Below are 18,601 nucleotides of genomic sequence, written 5' to 3' on the forward strand. Positions count from 1 at the left end.
TTGCTTTGTGTTGAGGCACATTTGTTTCCTTATATCTCAAGTTAGTCTGAGAATTTATAAACATGAGCTGCTTTGTTTTTTAGTGTTACGAAAGAGAAATGTCTCTGAAACAGGAGAGAATCAGGAAAGTCAGGCAATCAGCTTAATTTAGCTTCCCTCTTGGAAAGGTCAGGGTAGGATTCTGAGTCTGATCAGTTTAAACTCCTACTTTTTTCAGTCACAGGATTAAGAGGAAACTGTTTCAACTTCCAACTCATCTCTCTTTTTTTTTCTCTGTAGCAAGAGTGGATAACAGGACTTGTCCCAGCTTGTGATCATGAAAGAAAAAAAGTCCAGTTTCTTCTCAGCTCCCCAGAACTGCTCTCTTAAACTTAGAAGTTCACAGTCTCTTGCATTTATTATAGATACTATAAAATAAAAAAAACAAAAAGTTCATAGTCTTAGAGATTAGCCTCTCTGCTTCATCTCTGTTCTTTCACTGCTTCCCCTGCTCTCTCCCCAGACCTGCCTCTGACCCCTTTCTCATTCACATTGTCCACTTCATACTGAATCACTTGCACTTCCCCTAGCCTGCCATGTCTCCTCTCTTGTATCTCTGCTGTTGCCGCCTACACCACTTTGCTGGTCATTCTCCCCTGAATGTACTTGCACGTCTCCAAATGGGTAACTCTTAATTGTCATTTGAGACTCAGTTCAGCATTTTTCGGAAAACTTTCTCTGTGCTTCCCACTCACATATGTTACCCTCAACCTCTTTGTGCCCTCATGGCAACCTAGGAATACCTCTGCCATAGTATCCTGTTGTAATTGTTTTCTTCACTGTCTTCCACATGTGAGCATAGGAACGTGTGTGTAAATAAAACCTCCTAACTGGCTGGCTCTTCATTTGGTCTCATAAATTTGGCTGTATACTATTTTATCTTGCCAGCTGCCTTTGCACAGCATAACTTAAGCTCATTGGATCTAAATTGAGCTTTTTACATTTACTCTACCACATTTCCCCTTATTGAGAGTCCTCTTAACTCCTCATCTTCTATTCTACTAGTTGTAAATTCCTATCAGTTCTGCCTTCTAAATACATCTCATATTCCATATCTCCCCCTGCATCCCTACTGCTTCTGCAGTGTTCTGAGACATGAAAAAGGCTTGAATCAGCAGGGGAATGGGAATGGTTTTCACTGGTCCTCCATGGTTTACATAGTGAAGTTCATACTCTTTAGGAAGCCAATGACGGTATCGTCCCAGTTCCTGTCATCCCATTTCCTCTCTGCTTCCTGCTGAAATCATGTAATTCACTAGGTATACATGTCCTATATTCACCAGTACCCAAACATTTCGTGTTCCTACGTTTCTTTACCTTCACATATATGCTATTTCCTCTATCTGTAATCCTTCCTACCCTTGTCTACCTTGTGAGCGCCTTCCAGATCCAGGCTTCCATCTTCATCACCTGGCACAGTGCTTCTCACATAGTAAATGTCAAATAACATTTATTGAATTTATAATATATTCACATTCCAAATGTACAAGTGAAGTTGATTAGGGTATCCACCCATTTCATAATTATCCTGTGTTGTAGTCTCAGAGAACTCTCTCGGGATTTGGTTGAAGCCTTTTATGAACTCTGTACATTTATACTTAAGGCATAGTCACCATTGTTATTAGAAAAGAGATTTATGGGTTTCCTTAAAAAGGACCACATCAAAGAGGATTAAAGTTAAGGCACAAATGGTTCTGTATTGCGTAGACATTAAGGTTAGGTAGTTCTTCCCCAACCACCACCCCATCCTAGAACCATAATCTTTTAGAGCTGGAAAAGGTACTTCGGTCACGAGGACAGTTGGAAGTTGCTGAAATCTTTGAGATTTTTTTTTTAAGTGTTTGAAATAGTGAATATTGCAATTCCAATATAGGTACAAAAGTCCTTTAATTAAAACAGCAAAATTGACATTGAAATTTTAAAGTTATACCACCAAACCCACCCAAAGTGGATAGCTAGTAAATTCTGTTGGTTATTGGAAACAAGCTCCTGATTCAGAGTTCAAAGCACCAGTGTAAGAAAATAATAATTGATTTGTTAATTAAAAATTAATTAAACCTGCCCTTTTAAAACTTGAAGTGTTATTGGTCATATAAGATGTGATAGAGGAAATAGAGAACAATAGGTGTGGTATGCAAAATAGTACATTTTGAAATATTCGAGTGTGAAACTTGCATTTACATATTGAATCATATTTCACACTAATTTCCATTTTGTGGAGGCAGCATGGTTTCCTAGAAAAGTGCACAAGACTTGGAATCAGGAGGACTGGTCCTGACTCTGACGCTAATTAGGCAAGTCACTGTCCCCTCTTTGAACTTGAGTTCCCACATTTGTAGAAGGGATTTTGTATAAACTAGTGGAGCTTTAGATCCCCTCTAACTCTGTAAACTGCATTTGTGTGAAATACTTAGTGCCAAAGATGGAATTTTAGGTTGCTTTGACACTGGCTAGGCTAAAAGAAATAGTAAGCACTGTTCCCTTCAAAGCCCATTCTCTGTTTAGTGTGTTTAGAAGTCTATTTGTTAAAACACTGTCATCACTAGACAAACTCCTTTATCCCATTGGTGGTTTCTGCATCTCCTTCCAAATTACTGACCCTCCAGGAATGGAAGTATGCTTCACACGCTGCTTAACATTCCAGGTTTCAGCACGTCACAAAAGAACCTGCACTGTTCTCCACGGCACCTCACTCATAGCAACGTTGTCCTATTCAATTAGAGGTGGCAAAGTCTGGCCTGGCTCCAAAGGAAGACTGTCAATTCCTCTCCTTTTCTGTGTCCACGCTCGGCAGGATGCTTCCTCACGCCCACCTCTCTCCCCCTTGCTGTGACTTTGGCTTCCGCCAGATGTCACACCGCTGCTTGTCACCGCCCAGACTCTCATCGCTGATTTTGTTGTTTCAGTGTATTTATCACAACTGTTCTCTTTAGCTGTAAAATTTATGGAATTTCACACTCTTTTTAATCACTACAGTGTTTCTTTTTCATGACAGAGGGAATATTCAAGGAGTTCTATGCACAAAAGTTGGAGGAAGGAAACAACTCCATCTAACTTAAGGAAAGTTTGCCTGTGTGTGCCATTTACACCCCTTCCTCCCAAATGTATAAAGGAACTGAGCTCAGTTCTGGAGGGCTCAGGGGTACTTTGGATGTCTATTTCAATCCCAGGGAGAAGTACGTAAGAAATGTGCTTATTGGTTAAATTTTATCCCTTTTAGCAACCAAAAACAGGTGAATAATTTTATTGGTTCTCTGTGGTATGTCTTCCTGATCTTCTTATATAGTCAGATCTGTAAATAATGTAGTCAGATGCTAAAAATGATGGTGGTGGTGGTGAAATGATGGTGATAATAGCTAATTTGTATTTTTACTATGTGACAGGCATTGCATTGACCACTTTAGATTTATTTATTTAACCCTTGCTACAGTCCTGTAATGGTGGATACTGTTACTATTCCTGCTGTTTAGATGAGGAAATATCAAAATGACTTAAAGCTCTCCACTTAAGAAATAGGCTTTTGGGGCCAGCCCCGTGGCCAAGTGATTGAGTTCATGCCCTCCGCTTTGGCGGTCCAGGGTTTCACTGGTTTGGCTCCTGGGTGCCAACTTGGCACCGCTCATCAGGCTGTGCTGGGGTGGTGTCCCAACATAGCACAGCTGGAGGCACTCACAAGTGGAAAACACAACTGTGTACTGGGGGGCTTTGGGGAGAAGAAGAAGAAGGAAAAAAAAGATTGGCAACAGATACTAGCTCAGGTGCCAATCTTTAAAAAAAAAAAAAAATAGGCTTCTATCATGTATTTTTTAAGGGAGGAAAAGATACCACGTTGTCTAGTTTTTTTTTTCGCAGTTGTAAAAAGAGGCAAAATTTTGGCGGTACCTTATTTTAGAAGCTAAAATTCATTTTGAGTTCCCAGGATGGTTTGTTTAAAATTTTATGTATATATATATATATATATATATATATATCTCAATTAGATACAACTTTTAAACCTAAGCATGTTCGTATTTGCACTACAAACCGTTGATGGTGATCCTCAAGGCCATTGGGCAGAGTATCTCAGCTAAATGTTTAGATTCATTTACTGGTCATTGGGAAGTTTAGGTTAATTCAAAATTATATATACTATTCATCCTAGCCTTTGCTGTGGAAGGTGCCTAGACATAAAAGATACAGTTCCTCACCTTGGGGACCTCATAACTTTGTTTACCGCCTAGACTTGCTATCTAAACAATTGGAATAGTGGAGATAACCACAGACTCGATTATGTCATGCACAGAATAAGGATTACTCGTAAAAGATAGAGGATTTCTGGCATTTCTGTCGTGATTGATTAGTGTTCCCATTTCCCCAGAATCATTGGCAAATTCTCACATATAATACTGATCATGGGAAAGAAGAGAACTGATGAAAAAGTAGTTCGAAAGTGAGGCTTAGCACTCAGGAGGAACATACTTGTAAGGGTGGAAACAGCGTGAAGGTACTTAATAAATAGCAATTTACTCTCCAAATCTGGATGTAGGATTTGTTTTTGTTTTTTCAGGTTTCCAGAAAATGCCTATGTCAATCTCAAGATAGGTTAGGGTGTGTTGACCGTGAAGCAGATATGCTCTAAGTGTCAATGCTTGTGAATGTTTTTGACAATGAACTCCATCACGTTTAGAGCCCCTGAAGAGTCAAGGAAGGAAAGAGGAGTAAACTGTCATTCACTGTATTCCTACCATGTGTCAGGCAGTGTACTGGGCACTTTTTAAAAACATCTCTCTGTATCCCTTTATGAAGACATAGATGAGGAATTTATCTTGTATTTCAGTGCCAGGAGTAGATGGGCTTCTCCTGAATACTTGCCCTGTTTATTTCGTGGACACTATGAACTTCGTAGATGATTGTTTTTCTGGTAGTAATTTTAGCATTTATCAAACCTTCGCTATGTTTTAGGTACTATGCGTACCATTTATATGCATCATCTCTTTGAATCTTCACTGTAGCCCTTTTGTAGTAGGTATTATCCCCTGTTTTCAATGTGAACATTAGAATTCAGAGAGGTTGTGACTAACTTTTCTAAAGCCACACATCTGGTACTAGAGCCAGATTTCAAACTCAGATCTAACTCTACAGTGTAGCCCAGCTCTTTCTTCCTGAGATATTTATTTATGCTTATTGTTCTCTCCTTCATTCAATTCTAAATGCCTGATCTATATCCTAAATTTTTCTTTACTTAGCAACCCATGTCTAAAAGGAGGTAGAAAGAGAAGGACCCAGGAGTCTAGCAAAAAGCAAGAATATATGTGCATTCAAAGAGATGCTGGCAATTGATTTAAACTTGAACCAGTTCTCAGAAGTAGAACCTACCTCTTTCTAACATTTGTTTAGTGATTTTCTTAATCTTTCTTCTTGTGATACAAGGCATTAGCCATATATATATTAAGACGTGTAATGCTTTCTGGTATGCTTATTATTCATTCATTCAACAAATATTTATTTATTTATTGAGAATATACTATATACTTGTACATCATTGAACAAGCCTTGTATAGTCCTGCCTTCATGGAGCTGATGTTTGGTATAAATATTTGAATAGGTGGATTGTGCCTTACACATACTATTTCCCTAAACACACCACAAGCAGTCACATGTGTGTGTGCTGTAAAAAAGCACAAAATTGAATGGCTTGGAATTTGTCTCATTCTAGGAAAACACTAATGAGTCAAGAATATGAGGGAATATAACAGTCAAGAAAGCCATAACTATGGCTTTGTCATTTTGAGCTGTCAGTCTTAGAGGAGTGAGAGAATGACAGTACACCAAACTTTATTTGAAATTTTAAAAAACTAGTGTAAACCAGAGATCTTTGATGGAGCATTGTCAGAAGAATTTCAGAAACTGCAAGTTGTTACACAGATGTATTGATTTAATTAGTCTAGATAACACCATTTATTTATGCTTAAGCATCTCACACATGCAAAAGTTGGTAATTCAAAGTCACACAATAATTTGTGAGTTATCTTCTATACCACGTGTTTTAGCTCCTGAATACTAACTTTGATGAGTGTGTGTGTCAGATGCCTGAGCATAAATAAATATTATATAGACTTAAGAAATACAGTTTGCTTTTGGAATTCTGTTAACATAGTTTTATGTAAAATCTTCTGGTGGTGGCTTTTAAAATCACATTAATTGTTTTAAACGCAGTTTAATCTCATAGTATGGGCAAGATCCTCACTGGAGACAGAACACGTCTGGGTTCTGCTGGTTAGGCCTCTTTGGATATCTGGGTGGATCCTTAATATACCACTGCAACTTGCAATAGTTATTTTGTTTTGGTTAACCATACAATGAGTGTTTTGGCAGTGAATGAGGAAGAGTTGAGTTATCCTCTTAGCAAAAAGAAGAACTTATTTTTTGATAGGTAAGAGACTGTATTATAAATCTCTTGGGGAGGGAAACCATTTAGAATCCCCTTGCTATATTTCTCTGTCTCTCTCTCCTTTTGCTATCCTAATTTTAACTGTAAGAACACCAAGATATTCTATGTCTGCCTGATTTTACAATAGTTTCCACACTTAAAAAAAAAATGCTATTAGTTATATGTTTTTTGTCTTTAGTTAATTTCAGTAGTTTTGTTGTTGTTTAAAGTGGTAAGCTGTCAAAAGGAGACTGGGGTATAGCTCATATACTAGGAATTTAGGTGGCATCTTTTCTTCCAGAATTTGGGATACCTCACCTCTGATATTTTTTCTCACCGTACTCCCTAGAAGGTGGGGGAAGGATTAATTAACCCAGTTTTACACATAAGGAAACAGAAGCTCATAGGGGTTAAATATATTGCCTAAGGTCTGGCTTACTAAGAACGGAGTCACGGAATGCAGCAGAGAATTCCAGGTCCTGGCAGAGTATAGCACACTACCCACTGGGAAATGTGATAGGCAGGTAATTACTTTCTCAGAAGACTTGACTACTTCTGGTCAGTTCTTACTCCTCTGAGTCTATCCACCATCTTATCCCCAAAGCAGAAACTTGTTTGCAGGTTGGGGTTACACTGTAATATTCAGGAGATGTTACTTAGCACAGCTGGCTTGGAATTCCAAGTAAATATGTAATATTTTCACTTGTTCCTCTAATCTGAGTTTCTTCAGGCTGCCATGTTAATCAGTGTTCAAAGAATGTAAGATATCACTTTTAGGACCATTAGCTGTTATTTATGCTCTATAATAGGGTTCATAAGTGTCTTCAGTTTCATTTAATGTGCATTTAATTGAATATATAAGTTTAGGGATGGGCACATAACCATGGGTAAGGGCTGCTCACTACCCACTGAGGCAAATGCAAGAGGAAAAACAAATTTTGCAGAGAAAAAGGAAGCCGTGTAAGGTGGGAGTCTCACCACTGATGCCTGGGTTATAGACAGACTGAATTTAACATGGTAAATGGCCTAGCTGCTGTAGAAAAAATAATCATCCATTTGGAGATGAAAAGCAAGGCAGACTTGGTCAAGGTCCTTTGTAGAAATTGCATTTTTAGACTTGCAGGTAATACAAAGAAAGGACATCTATAAATCTAAGTTATAACTACTTTTTGTCTCATTGATAAAAATGACTTCTTAGTTATCTTAGAGGAGCCTTGTTAGATTAGAAAAATGTTAGCATCTCACCTAAATCTACAGTTCATCTAGCATTACTATGTTTCTTTGTATTTGTGGACTTCCATTGTTACTGTCTACATTAAAAGTTTAGTTATTTGACTTAAATATTTGAGAGCTACTATCCTTCCCCACCCCAAGAGTTGTTTCTTTAAGAGTGAGGCAGACAGTTTACCACTTGAGATTTTGGTCCAGGTACCCAGACTGAGTCTCTTTATTTTGGATGATGTGGTTGGAGCTGCTGCTTCCTTTAGTCTGTGGCCTGACACTCTCAGAATTGTGTTTATTGGTTTCAGCAATTAGGAAAGACATAAGAGCACCCATGCTTTGCCTTTGAAATGCTTTTGTAACAAGTTCTGGTCCATAGGCTTTAAGCAGAGAGCAGCTCTTATATATACCTTAAAGTGCTCCAAAAGCTCTTCTATTCAAAGAAAACACACCGACCTCCCTTCACCTCTTACCACACTCTAGGTCCTTTAGATTTCTCTGAATTTTTACTTTCATTGTGATTTACTCAGCTGCAGCTATTTTCTTATTCATCAAGAATTGGGATGCTCCCATTTGCCATGGGAAGAGATGTTGGTGTTACTGCTTGACCATCACTTTGCCATGTCTTTCTTTTGTAGACTCCATATCATGTCAACCTCCTCCTGGCTGGCTACGATGAGCATGAGGGTCCAGCTCTCTACTACATGGACTACCTGGCCGCCTTGGCCAAGGCCCCTTTCGCAGCCCACGGCTATGGTGCCTTCCTGACTCTCAGTATCCTGGACCGATACTACACACCAAGTAAGTTCCAGCACTCGAGGTAGGGAGTAGTAGAGCCCTGTCCTCAGCTACTTTCTGGTCTTGTGCACTACCCCTTGGAGTTGGGTGGCCAGGGCTTGAATAGAGGATGGATCCTAAGAAGCATATGTAGGTATCCTCTGGAAGCTACTCTCTCCTATGGGTCAGTACGGTTATTGAAAAGCTGATAAAAAGTCCCTCTTTTGCAAGACAAAATGAGTGTTATGGCCAAAGCTGGGTTTTGTTTTAAAGGGGAATTGGAGTAGTGAGTAAAACTATAATTCTTCAGTTACAAAAGTTCGGGTTTTTTACTCATTTTGCCCTGCTTAGATGCTTATTAGCATCTCAGCTCTGGAGAATGAGCAAGTAAACCAAGTAGTGTGTTTGTTTTGAGCCTGTGAGGATGAACAGGTCCCCAGCATGACAACTGAAGATTTCTTTGTTTAAATGTCAAAGCTTTGGAAGGCACAAGCCTGGGTCCTTCCCTTGGTTCTTATCACCTCACAGCTGCCCCCTCCTGCAAGAAAAAGCTGGACTCTCTACTTGTCAATAAACTGTCAGCTTGGCAAAGCTTCTGGACAGGGATGCTTTAGTGCTAAATTCTATCTTCTGACCCCAATTCCAACCTTGACTTCAGCCACTGTGAGCAAATAGGCTTTTAGGATTCTTAGCTTTTTCAGGCTATAGATGCAGCACAGATAACCACTTCTTACATTCCATTCTTCCCTGTCAGTATAGTAAAAATCTGACTTGTTCATTCCTTTTTTGGTGCTGCCCTCTTGCTCAACCTCACCCACACCAGAGCTCCAGGCCACATCCTGAAAAGAATTAGCCTGGCCTCCTAGTGACTGTTGCTTAATTTGGCATCTGTCAGTAATACAGCTGATTTGCCCACCGAAATAACCACCAACCACCCCTGAAGCCTGACTGCATAATATGTCATCCCGGTTTGCCATGCCCATACACTCTTCCTTTGGCTCCTATTTTATGCGAGTCTCAGCTCCATCCTATGAATTCTCTTTCCATTGTTAAACTGAGACCCAGCTGGGAAAGTGAGACTAAAACTCTGGCCGTGTCCTCTCTTTGCCTGATTTGCAGCTGGCTAGGGCAGATGGAACTGATTTAAGCCCTGGCCCAAAGCGGGGGTTGTGGGGGGGATGGGCTATGAAAAAGAGGCAGGCCGCTGGACTCCTCTAGAGGCAGGCCCTGGCCATGGGAGGCAGAATTCCGTCATGCTTACCCTTCTCTGTAGCAAATCAATTTGCAATGGCTTGTGGCTGCCAGAGCATTGGATCTGGAGCACCCTCAACTACATATGGAATACGTTTTTTGCAAGCTAGAAGGCTAGGCATATTTTTGCTTTTTTTGTTTGTGTGACACACTGACCTGAAGAATTTTGAAACTTAATCAGAAGTTGCAGTGGAGAGTTGGACTTAATGGCAGCACCTTGAGTACTTGGCCTCTGTGTTCTCTTTCAGCTATCTCACGTGAGAGGGCAGTGGAGCTTCTTAGGAAATGTCTAGAGGAGGTGAGTAGCTCCCCTGGGATCCTGAAAGGAATGTTTTGTCTCTCTCTTTGCCAATAATTGTTCTAGTTCCTTGGTTGGATTTTTTCTGATCCTTGCCAGAAGGTGTAATAAATACCCACTAACCAGATGTGAAGTTGCTACTAGGGATAGAGTTTGGTGGGTAGCAAGCTTATTTTTTCTCTCATGGGTCACCCCCTCATCAATGTCAGTCTTGTAATTTGTTTACATTTTGGTTCATCCAGACTAGTGGTTCTCAAATTTTAGCATGTATAAGGATCATCTGGGGAACTTGTTAAGAAAAAAGGGCAGATTCATGCCTGCCACACCCCGCCCCCGAGATTCCGATTCAGTCGTCCTGGTGTAGAGCCTAGGAATATTTTCACTAGCAGTCCTAGGTGATTTGGCTGCAGGTGGTAAGTGGGCCATACTTGAAGAACTACTGCCCTAGACCTTATACCTTCTCTATTCTTGTGCCACCCATAGTGGCCATACTGTCTGTTCCCTTAATAGTGCATGAGCCCTAGAGAGAGCCTCCCCTGAGAACTCAGGAGGCCATAGAACGCAACTGGGGAGCTTTGGGCAGACGAGGAGAGTAGTCGTTAGTTTATGAGGCCAGGAACATGGACCTCACCCATTTTGGTACTGCTCCTAAGAGTCTGAGGCTTTGGGCTGTAAATGGAGAATGAAGAGGAAAAGAAAGCGGGCCTGTTTTCATTCTTTAACTGTTCTTGGGGGCTAAGGCTAAACTGGAATTCGTGGTCTAGTGAGAGAGTAGGAGAATGAGAGCAGCTGGGAGCATTGGACGTGACGTCAGTTTGCCTCTTACACAAGCCTGTCATTTTCAGTCCACAGTGCCCCCTTCTTCCTCTTGTTTGTAAATCCCCTTTCTAAAGCAGAAACAGATTAAACTCATGTGCTTTGCTTAACCGTTCAGCTGAGAGACCATATTAGTCTGGCAGCCCCAAGTGTCAGGAAGAAGCCACTGGAGTATCAAGTGCTTTGAGACGTTATTACCCAGGGATCCTAAAGACAATCATTTTAGAAACCCACATTTCCTTATTGTCACCTTTTCTTGATCTTGGAGCTTGTTTCTGGACATAGGAGTCATCAGCCAGAGGTCTCTGGAATGGAATGGGTTGTTGCTCCCCAGCCCTCAGCTGAGAAGGAGATGGGAAATAGCAAGGGAGGGGGGCTTAAGCCTGGGGAGGTGGACATTTCTGGGACGTGCTCCTAAGGGAGGAAGTAGAGAGCTTTGTGCCTTCTTTTTTCTTCTGGAGACTTTAAGTGAGGTGTCCAGGAAGGATAGCCACAGAAGCAAAGATTTCCTCCAGCTCTGTTCCTCAGTCTACCCAGGTTAGTGGGGCTGTCTGCTTCCATGGACGCAGGCCACAGCTCCTGTGGAACAGCCTCTCAAGCAGAGTCTTAGGAGAGTGCAGAGGTGTTACTTTAATGATGGGTCAGCTTGGATTGGAGGAGACAGAAGCAGGGGTTGTTCCAAGAGCAGTTCTGCCCACATCCTTCCCGCCGCCCCTCCAGCTACACACACAAGCACACTCACAGCCAGTTCTTATAACGTGGTTGGGTGACTGGAGCAACTGTTGGGACTTGAGAGTACATTGCTTTGTCCAAAGCTTATTCCTAGGGCAATCACTCCTTTATTTGCCTTATTACCTTGAGACGTTTTAGAAGAGAAGTCTGTGTTTCCTAGGCTGAGAGGTAGCACTGTGGGCAATATGAAGCCTTGGAGCACTGGATTGTCTCATTCTTTCGTCCGCTGACTGACCAGAGAAAGCTCCCAGCTGTGCCTCCCACTTCATGCTCACCAGCTTCTGGTCAGCTGTCAGCTGCAGTTTGGGCTTTCCTCAGTGTCTTAGGACCAGCTGCCCCAAATAGAATATAAGCTCTTATCTGCTGGTCTGCCCAGTGCCTAGAACAGAACCTGGCCCATAGTTAGTGCTCAGTAAATATTTGTTGACTGATTTCCCTCCTGTCTCTCTGCAGCTCCAGAAACGCTTCATCCTGAATCTGCCAGCCTTCAGCGTTCGAATCATTGACAAAAATGGCATTCACGAGCTGGACAACATTTCTTTTCCTAAACATGGCTCCTAACGTCATGCCCTCCTTCACACTTGCCAGGGAACTTTTTTGGATGGGCTCCTTTATTTTTTTCTACTCTTTGGACCTGCACTCTTGAAAGGTGGTTAATTCAGAATAAAGCTGCATATGGACAAATTGAGCTCTCTGGTTTGAGTCTCAGTCTACCTAACGTCACCTCAGGAAGGAATCGAGGGAGGATTGTCTGCATTGGACTTTTTTCCAAGACTGTCTTTCCTCTTGTCCCTTTCCCTTCATCACTGCTCTAATTGCCCTTTAGCAGCCGACAGCCCCACGTTCCATTTCACTGCCCTGCTTCCTTCCCGTCTAGCTCTTTCATATATCTTGCTTGCTAATGACTCATTCCCTCTAAAGCAGTGGTTCTTTTTGCCCCTAAGCTTAAAGTTTTTTAAATCAGTTAGTTAATTTGAGTGGCCAATACCATGCACTTAATAGAAAATGCAAACAGTACAAAAACACATAGTAAAAATGTCTCTGCCCTCACTATAATTTGATCACCTGCTTCTCTTCCTAGAGGAAACTTCAGCTACTAATTTCTTATCTATCCTTTAAGAGACATGCTGTTCCTGTATAAAGCGTGTGCGCACATGTGCGTGCCTACACACATGCAGACGTCCCCTTTTAATTTTATGTAATTTATTTTTCTTTTTTCTCCCAAACTCCCCCAGTACACAGTTGTGTATTTTTAGTTGTGGGTCCTTATAGTTGTGGCATGTGGGATGCTGCCTCAGCATGGCTTAACGAGTGGTGCTGTGTCCGCGCCCAGGATTCAAACCAGCGAAACCCTGGGCCGCTGAAGCAGAGTGTGCGAACTTAGCCACTCAGCCATGGGGCCGGCCCCAATTTTTTAATTTAATTTTTTTTTTCCTAGACATCCCCTTTTAAAAATATTTTAAATGTTCTACACATTGCTTATTTCATTTAACACTATATTGGAGTTTGTTTTATATCAGTACATATATAGCTACTTTATTCTTGTTGACAGTTGTATAATATTCTGTTAAATCGATGCACTCTAGGCACTTAGCCAGATATCTGTTTAACTTCCTAATCTAGCTTTTTGGGAGTGAATAATATAGATATTTTTTGATTGGTTCCACTAAAACAGTGGTTCTTTACCAGATGTCTGTATGAGAATCACCTGGGGAGTTTTCTTTTTTAGTCTACATAATTAGGCTGCATTCACTCCCGGATTCTAAGTAGGTTTGGGGCCTAAACATAGGAATATTTTTTAAAGCTTCTCAAGGTATTCTTATCTTCAGTAATGATAGAGAACCACTAGATTTGAAACTTCTTTGGAGCAGTGGTCCTCACACTTTGGCATGCATCCCAGTCCGCTGCAGGACTTACTGTAACACAGCTTGCTGGCTCCTACTCCTATAGTTTCTGCATGTTTGGGATATGGCCTGAGATTTTGTGTTTCTGACATTTCCAATTACTGCTGCTGCTGGTCTGGGAGCCACACTTCGAGCACCATTTCGTCTTAAGATAAGCCCTACTTTATCTAATTCTAATTCTTTGCTACTCTTAATATCACATACAGATAGGTTTTTGGTTTATCTGCAGTGAAATGTATCATTTCTAAGATACTACCTCTCTAGAACATTCATATTAACAGTATTGAGTTAACATCAGATTTGAATGTCATACACTTTTTCGTACACCAGTGGTAAATGCTTTATACCATAAGGAGAAAGCTAATCATAGAATAAACAGGGGGGAGGGGAGGAGTCACATCACCACAGCTGCTTCAACCTCCAACACCACTATGACTATTCATGGCTTTGGGCTTTTAGCTAGATTCCTGAGTCTCTCTCTAAGGTATCTATTCTAAAGTTCCACAGATGATTCTGATGCTTGCCTCAGGTGAGTACCACTACTAAGGCAAAGGCAATTCTGCTTCATGGTTTTCCCATGAAAACCATGGGGTTTTCCATCTATAAAATGGTCATAATTGTACCTGTTCCATGGGGGAGGTTCTGAGGATTCCATGAGATAAAGTAAAGCATTTAGAACGGCCTGGCAAGTAAGTGCTCAGTAAGTATGTTATCAATGGTAACCTTGTTATTCTCCATCCAGGCCTCTCCAGAAATGAACTGGTTCTCTGTCTTTGAATGTAAGTGTCCTCAGGGTAATCTCAGGCAAGCCTACCAGCCCCTCCTGACTCCTAATCTCTTTTCTCTAACCCAGATCTCTTTTCTGAGTTCCAGATCAACTTATTCTTCAGTATCTTACCCTCCAGCCAGAGGGACATCAAACTCAACATGTCTGAAGCTGAGCCTTACCATCTGCCATCCTCTAAACTTCCTCTGCAGCATTCTATCTTAGAGAATTAGAGCCACTTGGCTCCCAAGTGCCCAAGCCAGAAATTTAGGCATCATTTATTTATTTAAGCTTGGCACCTGAGCTAATATCTGTTACCAGTCTTTTCTTCTTCTTCTTCTTCTCCCGAAAGCCTCCCAGTACATAGTTGTATATTGTAGCTGTAGGTTCTTCTGGTTGTGCTATGTGGGATGCCACCTCAGCATGGCCGGATGTGAAGTGCCATGTCCGCGCCCAGGATCCAAAACGGCAAAATCCTGCGCCGCCGAACCACTCGGCCACGGGGCTGCCCCCAGCATCATTTATTTTTAATAAACTTATTTTGGAATAAATTTGGTTTTACAGCAAAGTTGCGAAGATAATACAGAGTATCCTTATACCCCTCACCCAGTTTCCCCTAACATTAATGTTGTACATAGCCACGGTACATTTGTCAAAACTAAGACACCTGCATTGGTTGGTACGTTAGTATTAACTAAACTCCAGGCTATATTCAGATTTCGCCAGTTTTCCCACTAATTGTCCTTTTTCTGTTCTAGGATACAGTTCAGGATACCACATTGCATTTAGCTGAGCATCATTTTTTATTTCTTCTTTTTCTCCTGCCTTTACATAGTCACCAAGATCTGGCATTTTTACTTCCTAAATCTCTTAATAAAAATCTCTGTCCCCATTATTCTTGGTTTATCCTGCATCATTTCTTTCTTAGACTATTTTAACAGCCTCCTAACTTCTTTCTACTTTTAATCTGTTCTCTGTCCAGTTCTTCTCTGTACTCTAAAACCACGTTTGATCATTCATTCCTCTCCTCAGTTAAAACTCAATGATGTTTTTCCATTGCTTATAGAATAAAGCCCAATTCTTTTAGTTTGACATGCTAGGCTCCCTGATCTAGCTCCCCAATTTCCTTTCCCTCTTCTACATCTCCTAAAGCCCATGATCCAACTGAATTTATGTGGCCTCAGCATAGATTTATGACGTCACCCCTCTTTATATACTTAACTGTGAAAACAGTAAGCATTGCTTTGTGGAACTTTTTACAGATATGTATATAAGTGTGCTCGAGTCACAATGCAGTGCACGCTGGTATTTTTCTAATCTGTTTTCTTCTATCAGATTTTATTTTTTTAAATGCCAGCTGTGTCCCTGTAAATCGATTTCCTGAAGTTTGAAAAACGCTGGGAATGCACCAATTCTTTAACATTCCTTACCAAACACTGCTCAGAATGGTCTTCTGATGGGTTCCCATCTGCTTTCAGGTGATTAATACAGTTTATTCCTTTCCAGGCTTGGGGTGAGAGGGGATAGGTTGGAGGAGAGAGCAGCTGTTTGCCTCAGGGTAGGGAAGCTCAGCTCTGACTGGTGAAGAGGTCTGTGAGACTGACAAAGAACCTCTAAGAGAGATGGAAGAGGGCACTGGAATAGCTTGGGAAGCTCTCAGTGGTGTTGCCAGCTGAGCAACAGTGGCTAAGCCTGCTCTGCCTGAATCCTGGCTAATGCCTGAAGCCCAGAGTCCTTTCACTGTCTCTTCACCTTGACCCTTGGACTAAAGCAACAGCCATGCCCAGTCAAGAGAAGGAGGGACATTCCCGGGATCCTTTCTAGATGTCTGCTACTCGCTGAGCCCCTGTGTGTGAGTTACGAGTTTGTGTTTGGGAAGAGAAAGGCCTGCATCTCTTCCTTTATGAGGTTTGAGGGAGGGAAGCTTTTCAAAGGCTTCCTTTTTCTTATTCCTCCTGAGCACTATGATCCTTTAAAAGAAAACAGGAAAGTCTTGTCTTTTAAAGATTGGCACCTGAGCTAACATCTGTTGCCAATCTTCTTTTCTTTTTAAATTCTTCTCCCCAAAGCCCCCCAGTACATAGTTGTATATTCTAGTTGTGAGTGCCTCTGGTTGTGCTATGTGGGATGCTGCCTCAGCGTGGCCTGATGAGCTGTGCCAGGTCCACACCCAGAATCCGAACCAGTGAAACCCTGGGCTGCAGAAGCGGAGTGCACGAACCCCAACCACTCAGCCATGGGGCTGGCCCCAAGAAAGTCTTTTTTTAAGTGAAAGTCTTTAAACTCCCAAAATCGTGATGCTTACCCAATCTAAATACTCTTTCAGTTTGCAGCTACTTGGCAAAAAAGAAGCTGTGTAAACCATCTGTGTATACTTTTTCTTTAATCATCGTCCACTTTTGCTTAGGGCTAAACCAAACAAGTCAGTGGCTAAAACACTTTTTGCTACGGGAAAAAAGACAACAAAAAAACCTTACTGGGAAGAATCAAATGCAGAGACCTCATCAGAAGCTTCTTCTGCCACTTATAGTCTCCACACTGTCCTGCTGCCTCTGCACTGTTAGAACCCTGACCATGTACTGGAGGAGCAGAGCCTTGGGGCCCAAAGGCCTGGGAGGACCTGCTTCCCCTCTCTGGGCTCAGGCCTCTGAACCTCTCTGCAGAGGGCCATGTGGTACAGTGGAAACGAAGGGATTGGTGGATCAGACAGATCTGCCTGAGTCCCATTTACTAGCTCTGTGACCTTGGGCGAGTTGATAAGATTTTCTTATCTCTAAAATAGGATTGGTCAGGACTACATGGTTAATTTAGGGAAATTTATCCAGCACTGAAAAGTTTGTGATAACCTAGTTTCTTCCTTTTTCACCTTAGAGGTAGTTACAACCTTTTACTATGTGGTGGGCATTGTTTAAATACTGTATATCTGTTATTTCATTTAATCCCTTCAACTTCCCATAGTCTAAGATAATTTTAGTTGAATGTGTCTTGCCAGACCCAGGGCTTTGGTTAAAGCAGAGCATGCTTCCAGCCTTTCCTCCATTCCTCCTTTCATATGGGTGGGTTGCGGCAGCGAAACTTCTTGGGAAAAGGAATCACATCTTTGGACTTTTACCCTGGGAGATGATGCCTAGACCCCATGTTCCCTTCTGCAAAACACTCAATATCTGTCTCTGACAGCACACCTACAAAGAACCGGGGGAAGAGCATACCAAGCAAAGAGAACAGTGAGTGCAATGGCCCTGAGGTATAAAACAGAGTGGTAAATTGAGGAACAGAAAAGAAACCAGTGTGGCCAGAACAAAGGGAATGGTGAAGAGAATAGTTTAAGATAAGGTTGAAGAAGTAGGCGAAGTCCAGATCATTGCAGGGCCTTAGTATGAAGGTGTACCAGGAACGCCAGTTGCAAGACAGTTGCAGTGGTCCTGAGGACTAGGGTGGTGGCAGAGGAGAAAGAAAGAAGATCATGGACTTTCTGATGGATTGGGTGTAGAGCAGGGATCAAATATGACTCCCCGGTTTCTGGCTTGAGCAACTGGGTAGAGGGTGGTGCCATTTACTGAGCAGGAAAGTGTGAAGGAGGTCAAGATTTGAGTACTTGACATAAATTGAAGATGTGTGTTAGACAATCCACTGGAGTGATCAGGCAGGCAGTTGTACATCCAAGCCTGGAATTCAGGGCAAAGGCCCCAAGGAAGGCCCACGGTTAGAGATTAAGTAGAGAGGGAGCCAGAGTTGAAACCAGTGAGGTCAGAGGAAACCAGAAGTTGGAAGCCACAGAGAAGAGAGTGTTTCAGAAAAGAATAAGTGGTCAGCCATGTCAAATGCTGCTAAGTCTAGAAAAAAGGCCTTTGGATTTGATACTGTGGCCATTGAAGACCTTGCTGAATGGATTTCAGTAGACTGGAATAGAAGCCAGACTGAAGTGAGCTGAAGAGTGAATTGGGGGTGAGGAAGTGGAGATAGGGATAGCAATCTTTCAAAAACTTAAACTGCAAAGGAAATAAATGGGAAAGGATTTATGTTTTGTAAGAGATCCTAGAACGTGTGCTTTGGGGAATGATTAGTGGACGATTCAGTAGAGGCAGGGACTGATGATGCAGGAAATAAAAGATGCCTGAAGAGAGAAATCCTCAAGAAGAACAGAGAGCTGGATTAGCATTGGCCAGACACATGTAGCCACCTGCATGCACACTGACACATACAGACCCACCACCAGGGGTCATGGTAATATGGACCTAACGCATTCACACACTGACACATTCACACACAGGCCCACCAAGTCAAAACGGTATACATACTGACCTAGGATTCCCTTCACACACCACACAGAACTAACAGCCACAATGACAAACAAGAGAGATCCACCATCTGTACCCCCCCCAACCCCT

The 18,601-nt window shown here is 41.8% G+C and overlaps 1 protein-coding gene across 1 annotated transcript in view; it reads left to right on the forward strand.

Annotated features, from left to right (window-relative positions):
- The window catches only part of PSMB2 (proteasome 20S subunit beta 2), a 30,513-nt gene extending 18,281 nt beyond the window's left edge, over positions 1-12,232 (forward strand). The window contains exons 4-6 of the mRNA XM_014840108.3: positions 8,308-8,470; positions 9,946-9,995; positions 11,997-12,232. Coding sequence (XP_014695594.1) covers positions 8,308-8,470; positions 9,946-9,995; positions 11,997-12,104 — 321 coding nt within the window. The 3' untranslated portion in view covers positions 12,105-12,232. The remainder of the gene's footprint in view (positions 1-8,307; positions 8,471-9,945; positions 9,996-11,996) is intronic.
- Positions 12,233-18,601: the final 6,369 nt, after the last annotated feature.

This window comes from Equus asinus, chromosome 5, assembly GCF_041296235.1.
Source record: "Equus asinus isolate D_3611 breed Donkey chromosome 5, EquAss-T2T_v2, whole genome shotgun sequence".
Lineage (NCBI taxonomy): Eukaryota > Metazoa > Chordata > Mammalia > Perissodactyla > Equidae > Equus > Equus asinus.